This window comes from Salvia hispanica, chromosome 6 (genome assembly GCF_029641045.1).
Source record: "Salvia hispanica isolate PSC_SH4W2 chromosome 6, Shi_PSC_v1, whole genome shotgun sequence".
Lineage (NCBI taxonomy): Eukaryota > Viridiplantae > Streptophyta > Magnoliopsida > Lamiales > Lamiaceae > Salvia > Salvia hispanica.
In genome coordinates this window covers 44,857,296-44,878,856 of record NC_142697.1, presented here as the reverse complement: position 1 = coordinate 44,878,856, position 21,561 = coordinate 44,857,296, and the positions used below count along the sequence as shown (strand labels likewise).

Sequence of the window (21,561 nt, the reverse complement as noted above, 5' to 3'; positions counted from 1 at the left end):
GAAGAATAAAATTTGCAATGGTGAGTCTTTATAACAAGAAGCATACCATATTATAAACCGATAATAATTGCTTGTACAAAAAATTGATTGCTAATTGATAGTAGTACTAATTGAGATTTATTACAATAGAGCGAAACTTACTAAAAATAAAATGCTACTATTTTTGTGAACGATCGAAAATGGAATAAATATGACTATTAATTATGGAAGAATAGATTTTATAAATAATAATTAAAGTTAAAATTATATTATACTCTAACTATTCTGTGTAAATAGATTATTTAATCCTTAATAAATTATAAAATAAGGTGTTTATACTAAAATCAATTATCCATGCAATATAGCATGAATTGAACGATTTCATGTAATATTGAAAATTCATGCGAAATCATTTTTGCGTGATGCATTTTGGAAAGTATATAAATTTCTTAACTTTGGAAAGTTTTATGAGATCTATTGGGAGAGAATTAGAAAAAAAAAATCATTCAAAAATACAAAAACATGTTTTTTTATATAAAATACTAGCATGGTTGAAGAGTAATACTACTAGGAGAGAATGGATTTATGATAATAAACGAAGAGACTTGGTCAAATTTAGGACCATCACTCATTCAATGGTCTAGTCGTGGAAATTATATTTAACTAGTGTATTTCAGTATTTGTTTATTTTTTTGTTAGACAATAAATGAGAATTTGAAAAGTTACAAAAAGAAGATAATAACAACGGGAAAAGGTTTGACTTTGAATTGATCAACTTGTTTGATCGTTTGAACGTCAAGATCAATCATTTTTATAAAATATTCACTCGGTCAACCAATAAACTTCTCCATTGTTTTTTACTACTTATGGTAATGAATCTCACACTCCGCTAACTTTATCCTATTCACATTTTATTATAAAAATAATATATAAATATAATTCATTTTCCACTAATTTTTTTAAACTGTCTTTTTACTACCTTTCTTAAAAGCCATATCAGATGAAGTTTCTTCCTTTGTGGTCTTGATACCAATTTTCCAGTGAAATTAATCCACGATGAAATACACACTACTGTAGTAACAAAGAAAAACAAGACGTAATTTAATCAATCAACGCAAGCTAGAAATAAATCTTCAACAAAAAACTGCTTATTTTCGTGGAAAACTGGACATCATTGGAAAATTTATTAATTATACTATATTATTATAGCAATAATTTCTTCTACTGTGAATATAAATACACCTTTCAAGCCTCACAAAGAAGCAGATATATATTACAGTTTTTAATTATAATTTCAAACCAATTTTCTATGGCAAACAATATGTTGAAGTCGTTCATGGTGATTCTCTTCCTCGCCGTCGTCGTTTTAACTCCCATCTTGCCAACTAGCGATGCAGCTCGATTTACAACGGGTAATTAATATCTCATCAATTCGACAAAGTAAATAATCGATTTTATCTTATAACTTTCAATTTTTTTTTATTAAAAGTGTCTTAACCTTAATTACGAGAGTTGCATAAAAGTACTAAACGTTTCGATTTTAGCTTGAAAATGACCTGAATAAAATTCCCCGGGACATTTTAATTAGGTAAATGGAATTTTTTTTGCAATTATCTTGAAGTTGTGACATTTTTATTAAACCACTGACAAAATCGAACATTTATCCATATTTATGTCGTGTGATATTTATTTATTACTTTTTAAAATTAATTTGTATAACACAGATGTGGTGGAGAGGGAGCCTATATGCCCAGCTTGTGTATGTTGCGAACCCCCACCACCAGGGTCGTGTTGCGAGTGTTGTGCGTCTCCTTCTGAACCTGGTTCAGTCGAGACTACCAATGGATCTCCATAATAGTACTACCCTTTGTTATCATCTTGATTAAAATAAGATGTAAGCTTGATATCAATAAATATTTACAAATAAATAACTTATTACTATTTTTCGATTATCAATAAACATTTGCAGTGATGGACCGATCTCTTGTTGAATCAATAAGAGAGTTGCGACTTATTTTTTATTACAAACTTATCATAACAAAATCAAATTAAATCGGACTATTGTGAATTGTACCATACACAACAAGTAGAGTACTGATTAATGTCCAAAATAAAAAGCCTCGAATATTATTATACCGTGATACAACCTTTAAACTTTATGCTCATTTATCAATAAAAAAGAGAATATAGTACTACCTCCGTCCCTCAAATTTTGACACAATTTACTATTTCGGTCCATCACTGAAAATTTGACACACTTCTCTTTTACCATTTTTGGTAGTGGACCCCATATTCCACTAACTCATTCCTACTCACATTTTATTATAAAACTAATACTTTAAAAGTAGGACCTACATCCCATCAACTTTTTCAACTCGTTTTCCATTATATTTCTTAAAATCCGTACCGGGTCAAAGTGTGTCAAAATTTGGGGGACGGAGATAGCAGTACTTAATATTTACGGTGATAATGCATGATCATGAGGGCTAACACGAACTTGAAGAGCTTCATTTCCCATACTCAATTGCTCCTCAAGTATCTCCCTAGTCGAATCCGAGGCCGAGGGCGTGCAGTGATCCACCTCGATCACTTCAAGCGTTGGTATTTCTCCGACACCACAAGGGATATTACAGAGGAAGGAAATGCAGCATTGAGGATGGAGAATTAGTAAAAAAGTACAAAGATTGCGAAAGAAGCTTCATCCGGAATTGGAGGTTTATATAATACTACCTCCATCCACCAAAATTTGTCTCACTTTGCTCCGGCACGGGTTTTAAGAAATGTAATGGAAAGTGAGTTGAAAAAGTTAGTGGATTATGGGTCCTACTTTTATATATTAGTTTTATACTAAAATGTGAGTAGGAATGAGTTAGTGGAATATGGGGTCCACTACCAAAAATGAGACAAATATTAAGGGACGGAAGGAAATGTAAAAATGGGAAAAATTTTAATATTTGGAAAGTATATAAATTTCTAAACCTTGTTGAGTTTATATGAGATATAAAATTGGGCGAGAATTAGAAAAAAGTCATTCAAAAATACAAATAATATTTTATTTTATATAAACAAGCACAGTTGAAGAGTAATACTACTAGGAGAGAATAGATTTATGATAATAGACGATGAGACATTGAGAATTGGTCAATTAAGGACTATCTCTCATTCCAAAGGTCTCAACTCTCAATGGTCTATGTCGTGGAAAATTTATTTCATAGTACTAAGTAGTTTATTTTTTGTAATTGGCCAACAAATGAGAATTAAAAAAGTTACAAAGAAGATTATAACAACGTGAAAAGGTCTGAATTGATCAACTTGTTTGAATCTCGGTTTAATTTTTCGTTTTTGGTAAATTACGACGTTTGAACGTCAAGATCATCTCCAAGTTTAAAATTAAATAAAATGTTTGAATGATGACATTTTTATATAATATTTCCTTTGTCCATCAATAATTTCTAATTTTTTTTACTATTTTTAATAATGGACCCCACACTTCACTAACGTTATCTCGTATTTTATTATAAAATTAATATATTTTTACTAATTTTTTTAAAGTGATTTTCTACTACATTTCTTAAACTCTGTACCAGACCTAAGTTTCTTCCTTTCTCTTGATACCCAATTTTCCAGTGAAATTAATCCACGACAAAATATACGTACTGCTGCAGTAACAAAGAAAAACAAGACATAATTTTTAATCAATCAACGCAAGGTAGAAATAAATCCAAAACTTCACATCAACAAAAAACTGCTTATTTTCGTGGAAAACTGGACATCATTGGAAAATTTATTAATTATTACTCCCTTCGTTCCTCTTTAGCGGTCTCATTGACTTTTCTGCCCTCTTTTTGTAAAAATGGTAAAAAAATAGTTAAAGAGGAGAAATGATAAATTAAGAGAGTGAATAATATAGAGAAGAGTCTTATCTACATTATTGTCTCTCTTACTTTACCATTTCTCCACTTTAACTAATTTTTATCATTTTTACAAAAAGAGGACAGAAAAGTCAATGAGACCGCTAAAGCGGGACAGAGGGAGTACTATATTATTGTAGCAATAATTTCTTCAACTATGCATATAAATACACATTTCTAGACTCCCAAAGAAGCAGACAGACATATATTACAGTTTTTAATTATATTTCAAACTAATTTTCAATGGCAAACAATATTTTGAAGTCGTTCATGGTGATTCTCTTCCTCTTCATCGTCATTTTATCTCCCATCTTGCTAACTAGCGATGCAACTCGATTTACAGCTGGTAATTAATATCTCATCAATTCGACAAATTTTTATTTCTTTGGGGTAAATAATCGATTTTGTCTGATCACTTATGCATTATTTTAATAAAAATGTCCTAACCTTAATTACGAGAATTGCAAAAAGTACTCAACGACGTTTCAATTTTAGCTCAAAAATAATTTGAAATAAATTCCGCTGGACATTTTAAGTGAAATGGATATTATTTTGCAATTATCTTAAAGTCAAGACATTTTTGTTAAAACACTGACAAGTTCGAAAATTTAGCCTTAGCTATCTATATACATGTGATATTTGTTTATTACTTTTCAAATTTAATTTGTATAATACAGATGTGTCGAGGCCCCCTATATGCCCGGATTGTTTATGCTGCGAACCCTCACCACCGCAGTCGTGTTGCAAGTGTTGTACGTCTTCTTCTGAACCTGCTTCGGTAGAGACTATCAATGGATCTCCATAATTTCCTTTGTTATCATCTTACTTAAAATAAAATGTTAGCTCTATATCACATGAATAACTTATTTCACATTCGTTTTTCGTACGTCATCAATTAATAGCGTTGGTCGTTGCACTGCTTATACGTTCCGAGGATGGCATCTTCATTATGTGTTCGAACACATAAGCTCTGTTAGATGGATTCGGAATTGTTCGTTTATTAATGGCTCAAAACAATAGTTGAGTCACTTTCTTTTTTATTAAGGATGTTCGTTTATAATTGTCAAAAAAAACCTAAGAAATTATAATTAAAGACCAAGACACTGAACTTTGGAATCTTTGATTTCTTAAAGAGAGTAATGTTAATGATGGCTTCTTTAAAAATAGCAATTTTCCCAGACTAAACTTACCGGTCTCTGTTGGGAACAATTAAAATTTGTACTAGTTGCATCAGAGTAAGACTATTCATACTTTAAATTCTAAATCCATCTAAAGGGTAAATTTGTCCGTGTAAATGATTAGAGTATTAAATACTCACCACTTCCTTATAACGGAAATGGTATTTATTTTTAAATTATATGAAATTAAAAAAAAAAAGAATAGAAAAGAGTTGAAGGAATTAGAGAGAGAGAGAAATAAAATGTTACCAATATAAAAAATTATTCAATAGTAAGAAATAGTAGTTACAACTTCATTGTCCAAACTTCTTTTTTTGTTTAGGCATGCACCATTTTACCTTATAAAACCGTTGAATATATATACACCGACGTCATAATATTTATTTCTAATTCAACTTGTTTTCATTATCATAATCCTTTGGAGCTTTAAATAGCCATCTGCATTCGCTAAATTAAATCACAATCTCACTTCATACATTCACAAATATCTCTATCTCTCTCTCTATCTCTATGGCGGGCCGGGTCGGGACTGGGACTAAACCGAGGTCCGGTCGAGGGAATACGGGCCAGATCATAAGCGGCGCATCCACATATAATAGGTAAGGGTAGTGATAAAATGCAAATTTATATATTGTACAAACTCAAAACTCCTCAACACAATTTCCATACAATATCAATACAGTTAAAATTTCAAGATTCTAATGTCAACACAACATCAATCATTGACTACTGTTGAAATTCTGTTGATATTTTCCCGTTGATGTTTTTTTGTGAGCTGTTAACATTTTCTAATGGTCCAGATCATAGTTTTGAGTTTATACAATATTTAGAATTTTCATTTCATCACATTCCTAATAGGCGATGTGAAAGACAAATGGATTGCCAATTAATGCCTCTTTCTATTTAGCCTTTTTTTCATCAATATTATAAGTAATGATTAAAAATTGGGCACATTATCGGATAAAAGCATATAATTTCGTTAAATTATTACTAGTCCTGCAATATTTATAGGAGTAGTAAATTTTTTCATCAATCTGCCCTTAAAAGATTTAAATAAATAAGTACTTTAATTTGATGGAGGTTTACATAATCATTGTTAGTTCATACAACAGGATCTCATACGTATATAGCAAAGAGACGAGCTTCACTGTGGAAAAATTGAAGAGTGGTACGTACAAAGTGAAGTCAACGGAAGTCCGGAGATGTACCTTCTACACCGTCGGCCACCGTTCCTCCGCAACCGACAACGTCCGCCCTCGCCGACGTTAAAAAACTCTTCATTCGATCGTGCTTTGCTTTTTTTTCATGTCGTTTATGCTTAATTTCGATTAATCCCTGTTGGTTAATCGAGAGGAGTTTGTAAGTGTTTATTTTTATGTAATAAGATGACTGTTAAGGACCTTCTCCTTAACTGCGATCTGCAGCGTGTTTGCGGCGATCGAAAAGTGTTCCGGCGCCCTTTGCCGGATCGGCGGAAATAACAGTTTCGAGTTGTGCGAGGGTTCCTCCCGTCGGACAACGCGATAACTAGGCAGCTGATAGACTACTCCGAAGTCCATTGGTGGAGGGAATTCAAATTAGGATTGGTTGAATGAATGAATACAATATCTCCTATTTATAAAACTAAAATACTAGAAATAAATATCTAAACAAATATAAAAAACATACGGTAAATCAAAATATAACTAAATAATTGTGATTTCTAAAGATATGATATGGGATCGTATCAATGACTCAGTTTGGTATTGTCACCTTTGATCGGGATCCAAATAGTGAGTTTAATTTGGTACTTATTTTCCAATTTCAATCCATTAATGGAGTACGAAAAGATCAGTTTGAATTTTTCTAAGTACGAGTATGGACTAAGGATTTATTTTGTAATGCAATCTTTGATTTAAAATTTTAAATAAGCTAATATATAGGTGTTAGGTATTTCTGACGTATTTTGGTGATTAGTAAACTGCAAAGTCTATGTGGATATATGATTTTTAGTACTAACAACTTGCTAAATTATTAGTAGTTTTTATTTTGTGACGACATGGGTAGCAAACTCGTTTTTGGCGGAATCCGACTAATTCTATTCGACTGGATTTGCGGATTAAGGCTAAAATACTACAAAGGTTAATTAAAAAAATTGCAGTGATGATGTTGTTGGGAAATAAAATAACACAATGAATTGTCTAGGAAACATTCTATGATGAGTGAGCAACTCTATTCATAAACAAAATAGTTAGTCCTAATTCTAGTCGCACTAGGAAATACTACATTTCACAAGAAAATATATTCTACCAGAGATAAAATAGGACATAAAGTGTCCCTCAATTATTTCCTTTCGGACTCCATAATTAACTGATGTAGCATCGCACATGAAGGCAAAATACAGTAAAAAAAGGTAGAGTAAACTATATTTTAGATTTTTGGACAATTGGTATTTAATCTTTTCGATTTCCTGATATTATAGCATAATCAGTTAAAGAGACTTTTGCACTAATCTTTGATATTTTTATTCTTTTAGCTATTCAATAATTATTAAAAAAAATGACCAAATAAATATGAAATCGACAACTAATCATGGTTTTTATTTTTGATGCATAGATTTTAATTATAATAATAAATATTTTATATATTTCCTTTTTATTAATATTATTGTCTAATATGATTATAATTATTTTATGAGTATAATAATGATAGATTGAAAATTCAGAATAATATTGGTACGAATCAAATAGTTTAGGATAAAATCAAATAATCACTGGTTTATTTAAGATCTTAGATTTGTAGGTATATAAAAACAATAATAACACAATCATATATTTCAATTCAACTACTTATTATTTTTATTTTTAATTTGATTTAAGAATCATATTTTTGGAAAAGGGAACTACAAACATGGAGGGCTAATACGAACATGGAGGACATCATTTCCCATACTCAATTGATCCTTGAATATCTCCCTCGCCGAAAATTGTCATGTATATACAGTTGATATGAATAAGTAAATATATATCAAATCATAGAAAACTTTACCAAATTGGAAGTAGTTTCTTATGAAGTTCACTCAAAATTTAATGTTAATGTTAATGCTCTTAATTTATGCTTGTATCAAATTAAAAAATTAAATGAGTTACTCAATTTTAATAAAGTTTTTATCAAAAAGAGAAATGATTGAACTACTTTGGAACGGCTCACAAAGAAATACGACTCAATTACCCACGGAAGAAATGCAAATTAGCAACCACTTGGAAACCAAATTGAATGGATAGTTAAAGATATGATTGAGCAACACAAATGAAGGAAAAGGGTTTAGTCATTCCACTTTATTACTTCAATCACTATTGACCATTCCTCCTCAAATCTCTACTTGTCATGAAAGATTGGAAGTTTATTTAATTTTCCTCAATCAAAATGCAACGTAGTGGTAAAATCTTCGACCAAACTCGGACATCTGTCTCAATCCTGCATGACTCGTGACTCTTGATACAATAACATACTAGTACATTTGTACGTGCCAAAACACAAGTTTTAAATGCATAATCCAACATGAGCAAGCGATCGACAATGCATAAGTTTTAAATGCATAATCCAACATGAGCAAGCGATCGACAATGCATGCCACGTCCTTATTGATACACCAAGTCCTTGAGTTTAAATGGGAGAGATATCTTGCGACGATATCTTCGGATTTGGTGGGATGCGGTTCTCGGGCTGTTGACGTCTCTTGCTGGGCTGGGCTGGGCTCGACATCCGGGCTGCTGTTGGGCCTCAGCTGGAGCAGCCGCTGCGTGAGTATGGGTTGAGTCCCTCTCACCGGGCTGCCCAGCTGTTGGCGTCTCCGGAGTGGACGCTGAGGTCCCTATCAGAGGGCCAACACGAACTTGAAGGGCATCATTTCCCATACTCAATTGCTCCTCAAGTATCTCCCTGGCCGACTCCGCGGCCAAGGGCGTGCAGTGATCCACCTCGATCACTTCAAGCGTTGGTATTTCTCCAACACCACAAGGGATCCCCTCGAGCCTCGAGCAATACCTGATGATCAGGCGCTCGAGGCTCGGGAAATCCACACCCTCGGCCATCCAACACCTGAGATCAAGCCTCTCCAAGAGCAAGAATTTCAGCATAGGGAAGTCCCCCTCCACAGCCTCCCACTCCTCACCCACAACACTCAAATACTCCAATTTGAGCACTTCAAGATTCACCAAAGAACCTAACATTCCCCTCATTTCTTCCCAAGAAATCCCACACCCCCCAAGAGTCAGCTTCTTGATCCCAAAAGGCACACTGAATTTAACACCTTCGACACGTTCCATCCGCGAAGATGGCACGAAGAACAGATTCAACATCTCGAGTTTATCCAGATGGATGAGATTACCAAGCTCATATAGTGAAGGGTCATGACCAGTGTAGATAGCTTTCAGTCTCTTCAAATTTGGAAGCCTCTCAATGGCCTCTCTACTGAAGATGAAGTTTCTCACTCTTGAAAGTGTTTGTAGGTTTTCTAAGACACCATAAGCAGGAGGGGACAAGGTTATGTTAAGAAACACAAGATGTCTGAGCTGTGGCATGTCCCAAATTGGCAAAGGTGCAACTGCCCTATACTCATGTGGACTAAACCTAACTGATGAACTCACAATCAGGCTCTGCAGATGCTCGAGTTTAGGCAGTGATGGCGGAAGCGTGCAATAGCGAATGAACCCACTCGAGAAAGCTACAAACTTGAGACGACGAAGCTGAAGTATCTCACAAGGAAAGGACTCAAAGCTCACTTCAAGAATGTGAAGTATCTTGAGCTGGTTAAAGCCAGCGAGCACCTCGCCTTTGTAGGAGCAGCAGAAGATAGAGCGGGCCGGGGGGTTTGTGGCGTTCGCAGTCTTGAAATGGAAGCATTCGACAGATTTGGAGAACCAGAGGCGGCGCTTGTGCTTCATGCTTTCTTGAATCCTAATCACGGGGTGAAGGAATTTTTCTTCTTGAGCTTTCTTCACACATAGGTCTCTCAACAGATCATGTATGCTGCAGAATCTTGGCTTCCGGTTAGACCCTTTCGTCGTCACCAGGACTAGACTTCTATTGACGAGATCCTCCAAGTACTCTTCGCCCGCTTGTTCTAAGCTTTTCGACTCTATTGGTTTGAGAAAGCCTTCAGCAACCCACAAAGTTATGAGGTTGAAAACTGGGATTTGGTAGTCTTCTGGGAAAGCAGCCATGGAGAGGAAACATGGCTTTAGATGATGAGGCAAATGGTTGTAACTCAAAGACAATATCTTCCATGGAAGCCGCTCGTCTTCTTCTTCCTCTTCGCCTCGCGCTTCTGTCACAGCTAAACACACATCTCTTCCGATACTCTCCCACTGATGCTTCCTCATGTCCATCTTGAGAAGCCCTGCAACCACAACGATCGAGAGGGGAAGCCCGCGACAGCTGCTCGCTATCCATTTCCCAACACTTTCCAACTCATCAGGGCAGTCTTCTTCGAAGACCTTCCCGCGGAGAAGCTCCCAGCTCTGCTCGTCGTTCAAGAACTTCATCCGGTGAAAGTAGGCCCCTGAGTTGGCATAAGCAGCCACATCGGCTAGCCTTGTGGTTATGATGATCCGGCTTCCGTTGTGATCATCGGGAAACACCATCTTCACCTCATCCCACGCCTCAGTACTCCACATATCATCCAACACAACGAAATACCTTCTCCCCTTCAAACTCTTGTACACAAGCTCGTCGTCTACTTGTTCCAACCCCGGGGCTAGATTATTCTCAGCCATCGAACGAAGAAGGCCGCGGAGGATGTTTGGCGTTTGATGATCTTGTGATAAGGCCGTCCAAGACCGGACATGGAAGTGATACTCGATTAAGGGATCGTGGAAAAGATTAGTGGCTAAAGTCGTCTTACCAATCCCGGCCATTCCAACGAATGCAACGATCTTGAGGCTGGATGAGCCTCCGCATAACTGATCCTTGATCTCCACCATTTCATCATCGAATCCAACCATAGCCATTGGTGTGATTCTTGAGGAACCAGCATCATCAGCCTCACCAGAAGGGCGGTGATCATTCGTATGCAAAGATTCAAATTCTCGACTCTCCTTGATCAGTTCCACTTGTTGCAAAATGGATTCAACTTCATCCACTACACTCTGAAACTCCTGATATAACTCCACGCAGCTGTCAGCCCGAACATGGCATAACTTCACACGGTTGTCAGCTCGAACATCCTTGATCCTCCTTTGCTTATCCGATAACGACAGGAACCTCCAGACAGCAGAGAGAGCTCGCCAATAACTTGTCTTGACCGTGACAGGGATAGGGACAGAGACAGTTAGAGGGACAGGTAAAGGCACAATCTGGTTTTGAACATGGAAGTCTATGATGTCTTCAGCTCGATAAGCGGCTTCTCTGATTCGTCCTTCGAGAATATGAACGACATCTCGACTTGCTGGTGGCGGATCGTTTTCGAGGAAATCTCGCAAGAAACAGAACTTTTCATCAAGAATTGTGATTTGGTGTTTGATTGAGACGAGATTGGAAATGAAATCTTGCTGTGTTGCCTTCTTCAGCGCTTGCAAAGCAGAAAGAAGAGCAGCATACGCCATCTCTGCCTCTTCTTCAACACAGTTTTAAAGCAGTAGCAATACTTAGGAAATTTGCTGAAATAATCAGAATAAAACAGAAAAGTAAACTCATGACATGATGACAAGGTAATTAACAATTGTTAAAATTGTAAAGGTCCCAACTTTACTTAATTGACAAATTGTTTTTAACGTGGGGTGTTACTTATGTACAAAATATTTCACCAATGTTTTAATTGAGTAGAAAATATTTTAAGTTAACAAATATTATAAAAAAAGTTTAATTTGTGTATCGCTAATGGCAGCCTTAACCCCATCCCGGATTTGGGCCGCAAGTCCCCTCCACGTCATCATTCCCCCAAATTTAGGGTTCCAGGCCACAACTCCATTAACCCCGTAGGTCACAACTCGGGCCACAACTATTCATTTGCACTATTCACAACTACAACATATTTTAATCGTAAAATAGAATACGTTGAACAATTAAAACCGGGAAAGGTCGAAAAACAGAAAATTAAAAATCCGAGGAAAAAATTTTACAAATCCTAGAAAAAAAAATTTATTAAGACTTAGAAAATAAAAATTACATCCTAGAAAAAATATTAAAATAATTTAGAGGATAGAAATGGAGAAATTGGGGGAAGAATGTTGAAGAAATGGATATAATAAAATGGCAAAAAAATCAAAAAAAGAAAAAATAATAAAAAATTTGGGGGTTTGCGGCCCGTCCCGATGCATATAACCCTGAGCCGGGCCGGACCCCGGGAGCGGCCCAGGGACGGAACTGCGGCCCCGGGACCGTCCCGGGCCGTGACTCTCCCCCCCTCCAACGCTGAAATCGGGCCAGGACTCGCGAGTTGCGGCCCGGTCCAGTAGCGTTAAGGATGCTCTAACATCGTTACTTTTTCTTATTTTTCATCCTTTCGACTCTAAAATTAGCTACAAATATTAGCTGAAAGTTAAATGTGAATTCATTGTTTGATAAAAAGTCCATATGGCAATGCATAAGGTATTAATTAGAGAAATAATATCATGTTTTTCAAGGCATAATTTTGGAGAAAAATAAGATAAAGTAATAGTGTTAGTGATTTTAGATGAAATGTACTAATTCGTAACACTAATCAATCTTTTTGTATGATATTTGTTAACTTAAAACATTTTGTACTCAATTGAAACATTGGTGAAATATATTATATGTAAATTGTAATTACCCCTTTTAATGTTTTTAATGATTGAATGGCATATTTTGAATGATTTTAAGATGGAAGGGTCTCAAATCTGAAACATTGATTATGTAATACTCCTACTACCCCTTACTTGACTTGACTAATTACAATCGAATAAATATTGTCACATTTCAGCACTTTTCCAATGTTCGAATTCGAAGATACCAAAATTAAAGAGCTCTACAGATTCAACAAAAAACTTGCAACTAAAAACATTTGAGGACAAGTGAGGTACAGTTTGAGCACAAAAGATAAAGCTTGCCTCGTCGAAGATGCCCAACACCGGCGCCACACCAGCGGGAATGGTGGGGCCACGCCGGTTCAGCCGGGAACGGCGTCGTATGAGGGAGTTTGATGTTCAATTTTGGTGAGCAGGTTCCCTTAATTTTGCTGAGAAATGATTCAATAAGTTAGACAGATGTAACTTTAAAATAGTACTACCTCCGTCCACGAAAATTCGTCCCGGTTTGACCGGACACAGGTTTTAAGAAATGTAATGGAAAGTGAGTTGAAAAAGTTAGTGGATTGTCGGTACTACTTTTATATATTAGTTTTGTAATAAAATGTGAGTAGGAATGGGTTAATGGAATATGGGGTCCATTACTAAAAATGGTAAAAGTAAAATGGGACAAATTTTGGGGGACGGACGGAAATGGAAAAATGGGACAAATTTTCGTGGACGGGGTAGTATAACAGTTGGAAAATTAATTGAGTAGTATAACAGTTGGAAAATTAATTGTAGTAGTATAACAGTTGGAAAATAGGTGGAGTTTTTATTTTACTAGTTGACTTTGATATCCAATTTTAATTGGCAATATTCGTTTCACTATAAGCGAGTCCGAGGTCCTTTTCCGATGTGCAAAAACTTCTCTCTTGATATATTTTCTTTATCTACTTTATTTTTTCACTATTACATTTTCTATTTTTACATTTTACTTCACTTTAACTTTTTAAATATCAATTTCTTATAGTGGCACGGAGAAAGTATGAAATTTAGTCAAATTTTGTTCTATTCCATAACTTTAAAAATAGTCAATTATTCTCAATTGTCTTCCTAAAAAAAAAATTTAATCATGCTACGCATCTGAATTTATCAACATAGTGCGTATATATGTTGAAATTAATGAAATAATTGACTAAATGTATTATGTGGTGTCGTTTAAATAGCTGAATATTTTGTTCGCATGATATTTTTCGTTCACCGAAAGCAAACATAATTTCTCCTAAATCATAGCCTATGACAATTGACAAAAATATCAGTTCGTTCGTTCCGTTTTGCCCGTTTCAGCCTATTTTCACTTCAAAACTCCGACAAACTCATTACTTCATTTGATTGGTGATCTAAATGGGTGAAAATCTATAATAAACATCTTAATTCAATAAAATCACGTGTTAAATCATCTCTAAAACCATCTTAAGCTATGAGTTTGTCACTTACTAGAATTGGATTAAACTTTTTGATTAAAATGGTTATTATCTCAATTAATAATTAATATAGTATCAACTATCTAAATTTTAAATGTAAAATTCAAAGCTTATACAGTATATTGGATATTTTTTTGTCTTTTGGAAAAAGACATTGTGCATTGACTTAAGTCTACTTGATTTGTTCAAAAAAGTTGTTCTTGTCTTCGAATACCTATTTTCATTATGGAAGAATATTACTCCATATAAATAATAAGTTGTAAAATTTAAATTATACTATACTCTTAACTATTTTGTGTAAATAGATTATTTAACCCTTATACTAAAATCAATGATCTATGCAATAGCATGAATTGAACGATTTCATGTAATAGTGAAAATTCACGCGAAATCAATTTTTTACGTGATGACTCGTTTGAGCCATTCATTTCAATTATTTCAAATTTAAATAACTAGATGCATATTAGAAAGTATATATATAAATTTCTAAACTTTGGAAAGTTTATATGAAATCTAAAATTGGGAGAGTTAGAAAAAAATCATTCAAAAATACAAATAATATTTTATTTTTATATAAAATAGCATAGTTGGGAGAGAATGGATTCATGATAATAGACGATGAGACTTAGTCAATTTAGGACTATCACTCATTCCAAAGGTCTCAATGGTCTATGTCGTGGAAATTTTATTCAATAGTAACTTGTTTATTTGTTTAGTTTTTGTTAGACAACAAATGAGAATTAAAAAGGTTACAAAGAAGATTATTACCACGGGAAAAAGTTTGAATTGATCACAACTTGTTTAGATCTCGGTTTATTTTTCGTTGTTAGTAAAATACGACGTTTGAACATCTAGATCTTCTCCGAGTTTAAAATTAAATAATGTTGTTTGGATCATGACATTTTTATAAAATACTACTTCTTTAGAAGATGAAATTAAAATTACATAATTTCAAGCCGGCCCAAGGTAACATTTATGATAAATGTAAATAAAGAATTTCGTTTTGATTTCAATATGATCGTCAGATCTCATTTCAGTGATGGCAAACACGTTTGGCAAAAGGGACATTCTATATAATACACATTAATAAAAATACTTGTGTTTGTTGCACAAGTTTTGTGGTAAAGTGATAAAACGAATCTCGTTCAAGTAAACCCTTATCTGTATCTATTTCGTTGCTATAAGGTCATACTTTCGACTCATACATTATCTTTACCATAACAGTATTCTCGTCAAGCTCTGTGTCATGTTACAGCTCTTACAATCCCATACCGCAACTGATCATACAACAATTTTTTTTTTCTTTTTTAATTATGATCCGATTTGTAAAATCAAAATAAATATATTTTCGAGTTGTGCTCATTTGAATTGAGAGGGTCGACATCGATGCAATTCTTCGTTTTTATACGGTATTTAAAATATCATGTAAATTTGAATACATAGTCAACTTTCTTGCTAATTAAACGATACTCTACTGTAGACACAAAGAAAAACAAGACGTAATTTAATCAATCAACGCAAGGTAGAAATAAAATCCAAAACTTGACATTCAACTAATTAAACTGCTTATTTTTCTTGGAAAACTGGACATCATTGGAAAATTTATTAATTAATTAATTACTATATTATTGCAATAATTTCTTCAACTACGCATATAAATACACCTTTCTAGCCTCCCAAAGAAGCAGACATACTAAAGTTTTTAATTATAATTTCAAACTAATTTTCAATGGCAAACAATATTTTGAAGTCGATCATGGTGATTCTCTTCCTCTCCGTCGTCGTTTTATCTCCCATCTTGCCAACTAGCGATGCAGCTCGATTTGCAGCGGGTAATTAATATCTCATCAATTCGATAATTTTTGTTTTCTTTGAAGTAAATAATCAATTTGGTCTTATAACTTAAAATTTTTTTTGTTAATAAAAATGTGTCTTAACCTTAATTACGAGGACATTTTAAGTTAAACAGATATTTTTTGCAATTATCTCGAAGTTGTGACAATTTTTGTTAAACCACTGACAAAATCGAACATTTATTCATATTTACTCCCTCCGTCCCGCTTTAGGAGTCCCGGTTGATCAATTTTGGGTGTCCCGCTTTAGGTGTCCCGGTTGAGATAAATTAATAAAAAATGTCTACAAAATGTTAAAAGTGGATTCCAACATCCACTACGACTAATAAAAAAGTGTTAAAAGTGGGTCCCAACATCCACTATAACATTTATTTATTGGACACTCAATTAAAAGTGGGTCCTAACATCCACTACAATATTTATTTATTACACACTCAAACACTTTTTTCTTAAAACATGTGCCCAACTCAACCGGGACTCCTAGAGCGGGACGGAAGGAGTATAATTTTATATCATGTGATATTTATTTATTACTATTTAAATTAATTTGTATAACACAGATGTGGTGGAGAGGGAGCCTATATGCCCACAGTGTTTATGCTGCGAACCCCCACCACCGGGGTCGTGTTGCAAGTCATGTTGTGCGTTTACTTCTGAACCTGCTTCGGTAGATACTGCCACTGGATCTCCATAATGCCCTTTGTTAAAATCTTACTTAAAATCAAATGTAAGCTCGATATCAATAAACATTTACGAATAAATAACTTATTTTATACTATGTTTTTCGTTTGATACCCATTATCGTGTCGATCATCGCACTGCTTATGCCTTCTGAGGATCGCATCCATATTATTCATTCTGTATCCGAACACATAAGTTATGCTTGATGGATTCGATATTGTTCGTTTATGATGGCTCAAATACAATAAAACGCCAAAACACTGTTTTAAAAGTGGGTCTCATTTTTTTTATTTTTTTAAATTTTTTAATAGACACAAAAGTTGCATTCTACTCAATTCGTTCGACTCGATTTGATTAACAAATTCGAACCAATTACAACACAATAACTAATATCATCAACGAGTTCAATTCAATTGATAAATCGCTTCCTTTCCAATCAATAGTAGAGGAGGGGCTAATTAACATATGTATGTGACTTTGTATTAACACACACCATTATTAAAAATTTAGTGCTCGCAGTGATGGGCCGATCTCTTGTTGAATCAATATTCTCACTTTCTAGTGCAAAATTCTCAGCCCACCACAATTTGAAAACTAAAATCAATGAGAGAGTTGCGACTTACTACTAATTTTTTATTACAAACTTATCATAACAAAATCAAATTAAATCGGACTATTGTGAATTGTACCAGACACAAGTACAACAATCCTTTGATAAATACTAGTAACATTTAATATTTGATAAATACTAGTAGTAACAATCAAAATGAATTATATACGGAAAATAAGATAGGATGTGAGATAGGCTGATGGGCTGGAGATTGTCTGTGAGATATCGCTGATGATGTAACAGGATGAAATTAAAGATAGGAGTGAGATGGGTCGATGCTATTGTAAATACTCTTAGACGGTTATCTTTACTTTTATATTTAAAATATCTTTAAACATATAGTCAACTATCTTCCTAATATTATAGGACATTTAATTTATAAATAATAGAAGTGATCGTTTCTTCCTTGAAGTCCAGTTAAATTAATCCACGTTGAAGATGCTACGTAGTAACAAAGAAAAACAAGGCAATTTAATTAATCAACGCAAGCTAGATATAGATCCAGAACTCCACATTCGACTAATTAAATTGCTTATTTTCGTGGACATCATTGGAAAATTTATTAATAAGTACATTTATTATAACAATATTTTCTTCAACTACGAGTATAAATACACCTTTCCAGCCTCCCAAAGAAGCGGGCATACATTACAGTTTTTAATTATACAGTAATTTTAAACTAATTTTCAATGGCAAACAATAATTTGAAGTCGTTCATGGTGATTCTCTTCCTCTCCGTCGTCGTTTTATCTCCCATCTTGCCAACTACCGATGCAGCTCGATTTACAGCTGGAAATTAATATCTCATCAATTCGACAAATTTTTGTTTATTTCCGGTAAATAATCGATTTTGTCTTTCACTTTAGTATTTTAATAAAAAAAATGTCTTAATCTTAATTAATCACGAGAAGCACAAAAAGTACTCAACGTACGTTTCAATTTTTACTTAAAAATGATCCAAAAAAAATTCCACGGGACATTTTAAGTTAAATAGATAGTATTTTTTTGCAATTATCTTAAAGTTGTGACATTTTTGCTCAACTACGGACAAAATCGAACATTTAACCTTTTGCTACGTGATATTGATTTAAATTGTATATAACACAGATGTGTCGGTGAGCGGACCCATATGCCCGGCTTGTGTATGCTGCAAACCTCCACCACCGGGGTCGTGTTGCAAGTGTTGTTCATCTCCTACTGTCCCTAGTTCAGTGGAGACTGCCGATGGATCTCCATAATTTCCTTTGTTACGATCTTAATTAAAATAAAATATAAGCTCGATATCAATAAACGTTTACAAATAAATTGATTATTATACATCTGTTTTTCATTGGTCATCTGTTGATAATGTCGGTTGTCGCACTAGTTATGCCTTCCGAGGATGGCATCCAAATTATTCATTATATGTCGAACACATAAGTTCTGTTTGATGGATTTTCGATATTATATTGATCGTTTATAATGGCTTAAAACAGTAAAAAGCCTAAAACGATGTTTTAAAAGTGGCGCTCATTTTAATTTATAGCTACAAATTTTGCATTCCTTTATATGTGTTGAAATAATCAAGTTTCTAGTGAAATTAGTACACGTTGCAATTGGTAACAAAGAAAACCAAGACGTAAATTAATTCATCAACGCAAGCAAGAATTAAATCCAAATTTCAACACTGAACTAGATAATTAAACTGCATGTTTTCGTGGACATCTTGAAATGTTCAAAATTATAGCAATAATTTCTTCAACAATGCATATACACACACATTCTATCCTCCAAAAAGATGCAGAAATATATTTGTTAGTACAAACTTATCCCACATCAGACATTTGAGAGAAGTTGGAAGGTGTATATAATTCATGTTCAATTCCAATTAGTTTGAGGTTTTTTGGGATTGACCCAAAAATAAATCCTTGCGGACTTGACCCAAAGCGGACAATATCAAACTAATGTTTACCGACGCCGACTGCAAATATTGTAGTACTATTTTCTAAGTAAAGTAGAGGGTGGGAAAAAATAGAGAGAGGATTGTTTTTATATTTAGAAATATGTCAAAAATTTTGAAAAGGAAAATTTATCAGTTAAAGTAGGACGTGGGACGTATAATGTACAGTAGATATGCACATAGAGATGAATAATTCCAAATAGGTTATTATGGCCTCGAAAATTGCACAAATACATCAGTTCAATTCAGAATGAAAGGGCAGAGCAAAGGTCATTAGTTATATGACGTGCTGGAAATTGATGAAATATTAACAATGGAATATGGAAGGCCTCTCACTATATCATAAAAAGTAGAAACGGTCTAAATGCCAGTGGATTGTGAAAGACCTCTAATTTTAAAATTATAAAATCCAATATACTCCTAGAAACATCAAATTAATTAGAAAAAAAATCTAGTACGTACTACTAATAAAATATCAACAAATTTGAAGAGTCACATAGCTTTAACAAAAAATAACGTATATTATAAACTTTTTTTGGATGATCTCATTATAATGTATCAATTTCGCTATTTAGCATAAACACAACGTACTTTCTTAACATAATGCATTATCATAAGTACATAAATTTCTCCAAATAATATAGTACTCCCTCGGTCCCGGATTAACTGTCACCTTTTGATCGGACACGGATTTTAAGAAAGGTAAAGAAAAGTTGGTTGAAAAGTTAGTGGAATTAATGTGAGACTCACTTTTTTATATTAGTTTTGTAATAAAATGTGAGTGAAGTGAGTTAATGAAATATGATACCTAATTAAGTACTACTCCCTCCGTTCCCGATTAAGAGTCATACTTTTCCATTTTAGGCCGTCCCCAATTAAGAGTCACACTTCATTTTTACCATAAATTAGTAAGAAGGTCTCATATTCCACTAACTCAATTCACTCACATTTTATTATAAAACCAATATAAATAAATGGGTCCCACATTTCACTAACTTTTTCAACCAGCTTTTCTTTATATTTCTTAAAACTCGTGTCCGGTCAAAGTGTGACTCTTCATCGAGGATGGAGAGAGTAATATTTATGCTGAAAATGAAGTGTGATAATTATTGAGGGACCGACCGAAATGGAAAAGATTGACAATTAATCGGGACGGAGGGAGTAGTATCATATACTCCCTCCATCCCGCAAAGTTTGACACACTTTACGATTTCGGTCCGTCCCTGAAAGTTTGATACACTTCACTTTTTACCATTTTTGGTAGTGGACCTCATATTCCACTATCCCATTTCTACTCACATTTTATTATAAACTAATATATAAAAGTAGGACCTACGTTCCTCTAACTTTTTCAATTCACTTTTCATTACATTTCTTAAAATCCGTGCTCGGTCAAAGTGGGACGGAGGGAGTAATTTGGAGTATAAAAATTGCAATCCTCCCTCATGCATTCACTATCTGGTTTCAATATTTTCCCCGTCTCTTCTCTCTTTCATATATAAAGAGATAGATATGGCGTCCAGTAGCTCTAAGTCTAGGAGGAGAATGGGGAGTACTAGCTATGGCCGCGGCAGCAGCTCTCTCGTCAGAAGCAATCCTCGCTTACCTTCAGTCCGTAACGGCGCTCGTGGTCTAGCGCCACTTCCTCGGCACCACAATGTGTTTGTCCAGCAGAATGTGTCTGTTCACCGTCAGACAAGGAATGTGTTTGTTCAGCAGAATCTGTCTGTTCCACCTCGGACTCAGAATTTGTCTGTCCAGCAGAATGTGTTTGTCCCGCGTCACACTCGGAATGTGTTTGTTCAGCTCAATGTAATTGTTCACCGCCCGATTGTCGTTGTTCAGCGCCCGATTATGGTTGTTCAGCCTCCGTCAGCGGCTGCTCGGCCTCTGATTGCGGCTTCTCAGCCTCCGGTTGCGGCTGCTCGGCCTTTGATTGTGGATGCTCGGCCTCCGATTGTGGCTGCTCGGCGTCCGATTGCGGCTGTTCAGCGTCCACCTTATTATTTTAGGCTTTTGATTCCTATTGTTAACTCGTCCACTTATCAAATATTACTATTAGCATCAATGATGGTTTAGTGTGTGTTCACGCTAAACAATCCATGAAATTTAAGTGCAGCTATATTATGACGTAAATTTGGATCTTTGATTGTGTTAGTAAGGAAAAAAAGTACAACTCCTACTAAACCAAAAGTAGTT

General features: G+C 34.4%; 1 protein-coding gene and 3 long non-coding RNA genes across 4 annotated transcripts; 3 read left to right on the top strand and 1 right to left on the bottom strand.

The window, feature by feature from the left end:
* Positions 1-5,543: 5,543 nt before the first annotated feature.
* Positions 5,544-6,479, top strand: LOC125207779 (uncharacterized). The gene is made up of 2 exons (XR_007174019.2): positions 5,544-5,667; positions 6,169-6,479. It is a non-coding gene; the product is annotated as an uncharacterized LOC125207779 (long non-coding RNA).
* A 1,777-nt stretch (positions 6,480-8,256) lies between these two features.
* LOC125206931 (putative late blight resistance protein homolog R1A-3) lies at positions 8,257-12,284 on the bottom strand. The gene has a single exon (XM_089060385.1). The coding sequence runs from the start codon at positions 11,650-11,652 to the stop codon at positions 8,689-8,691; it is 2,964 nt and encodes a 987-aa protein (XP_088916511.1). The 5' UTR covers positions 11,653-12,284; the 3' UTR covers positions 8,257-8,688.
* Positions 12,285-15,977: 3,693 nt separating this feature from the next.
* On the top strand, positions 15,978-16,910 carry LOC125207780 (uncharacterized). The gene is made up of 2 exons (XR_007174020.2): positions 15,978-16,111; positions 16,693-16,910. It is a non-coding gene; the product is annotated as an uncharacterized LOC125207780 (long non-coding RNA).
* Positions 16,911-18,072: 1,162 nt separating this feature from the next.
* LOC148923885 (uncharacterized) lies at positions 18,073-18,753 on the top strand. The gene is made up of 2 exons (XR_016132381.1): positions 18,073-18,259; positions 18,531-18,753. It is a non-coding gene; the product is annotated as an uncharacterized LOC148923885 (long non-coding RNA).
* The last annotated feature ends 2,808 nt before the right edge of the window (positions 18,754-21,561 follow it).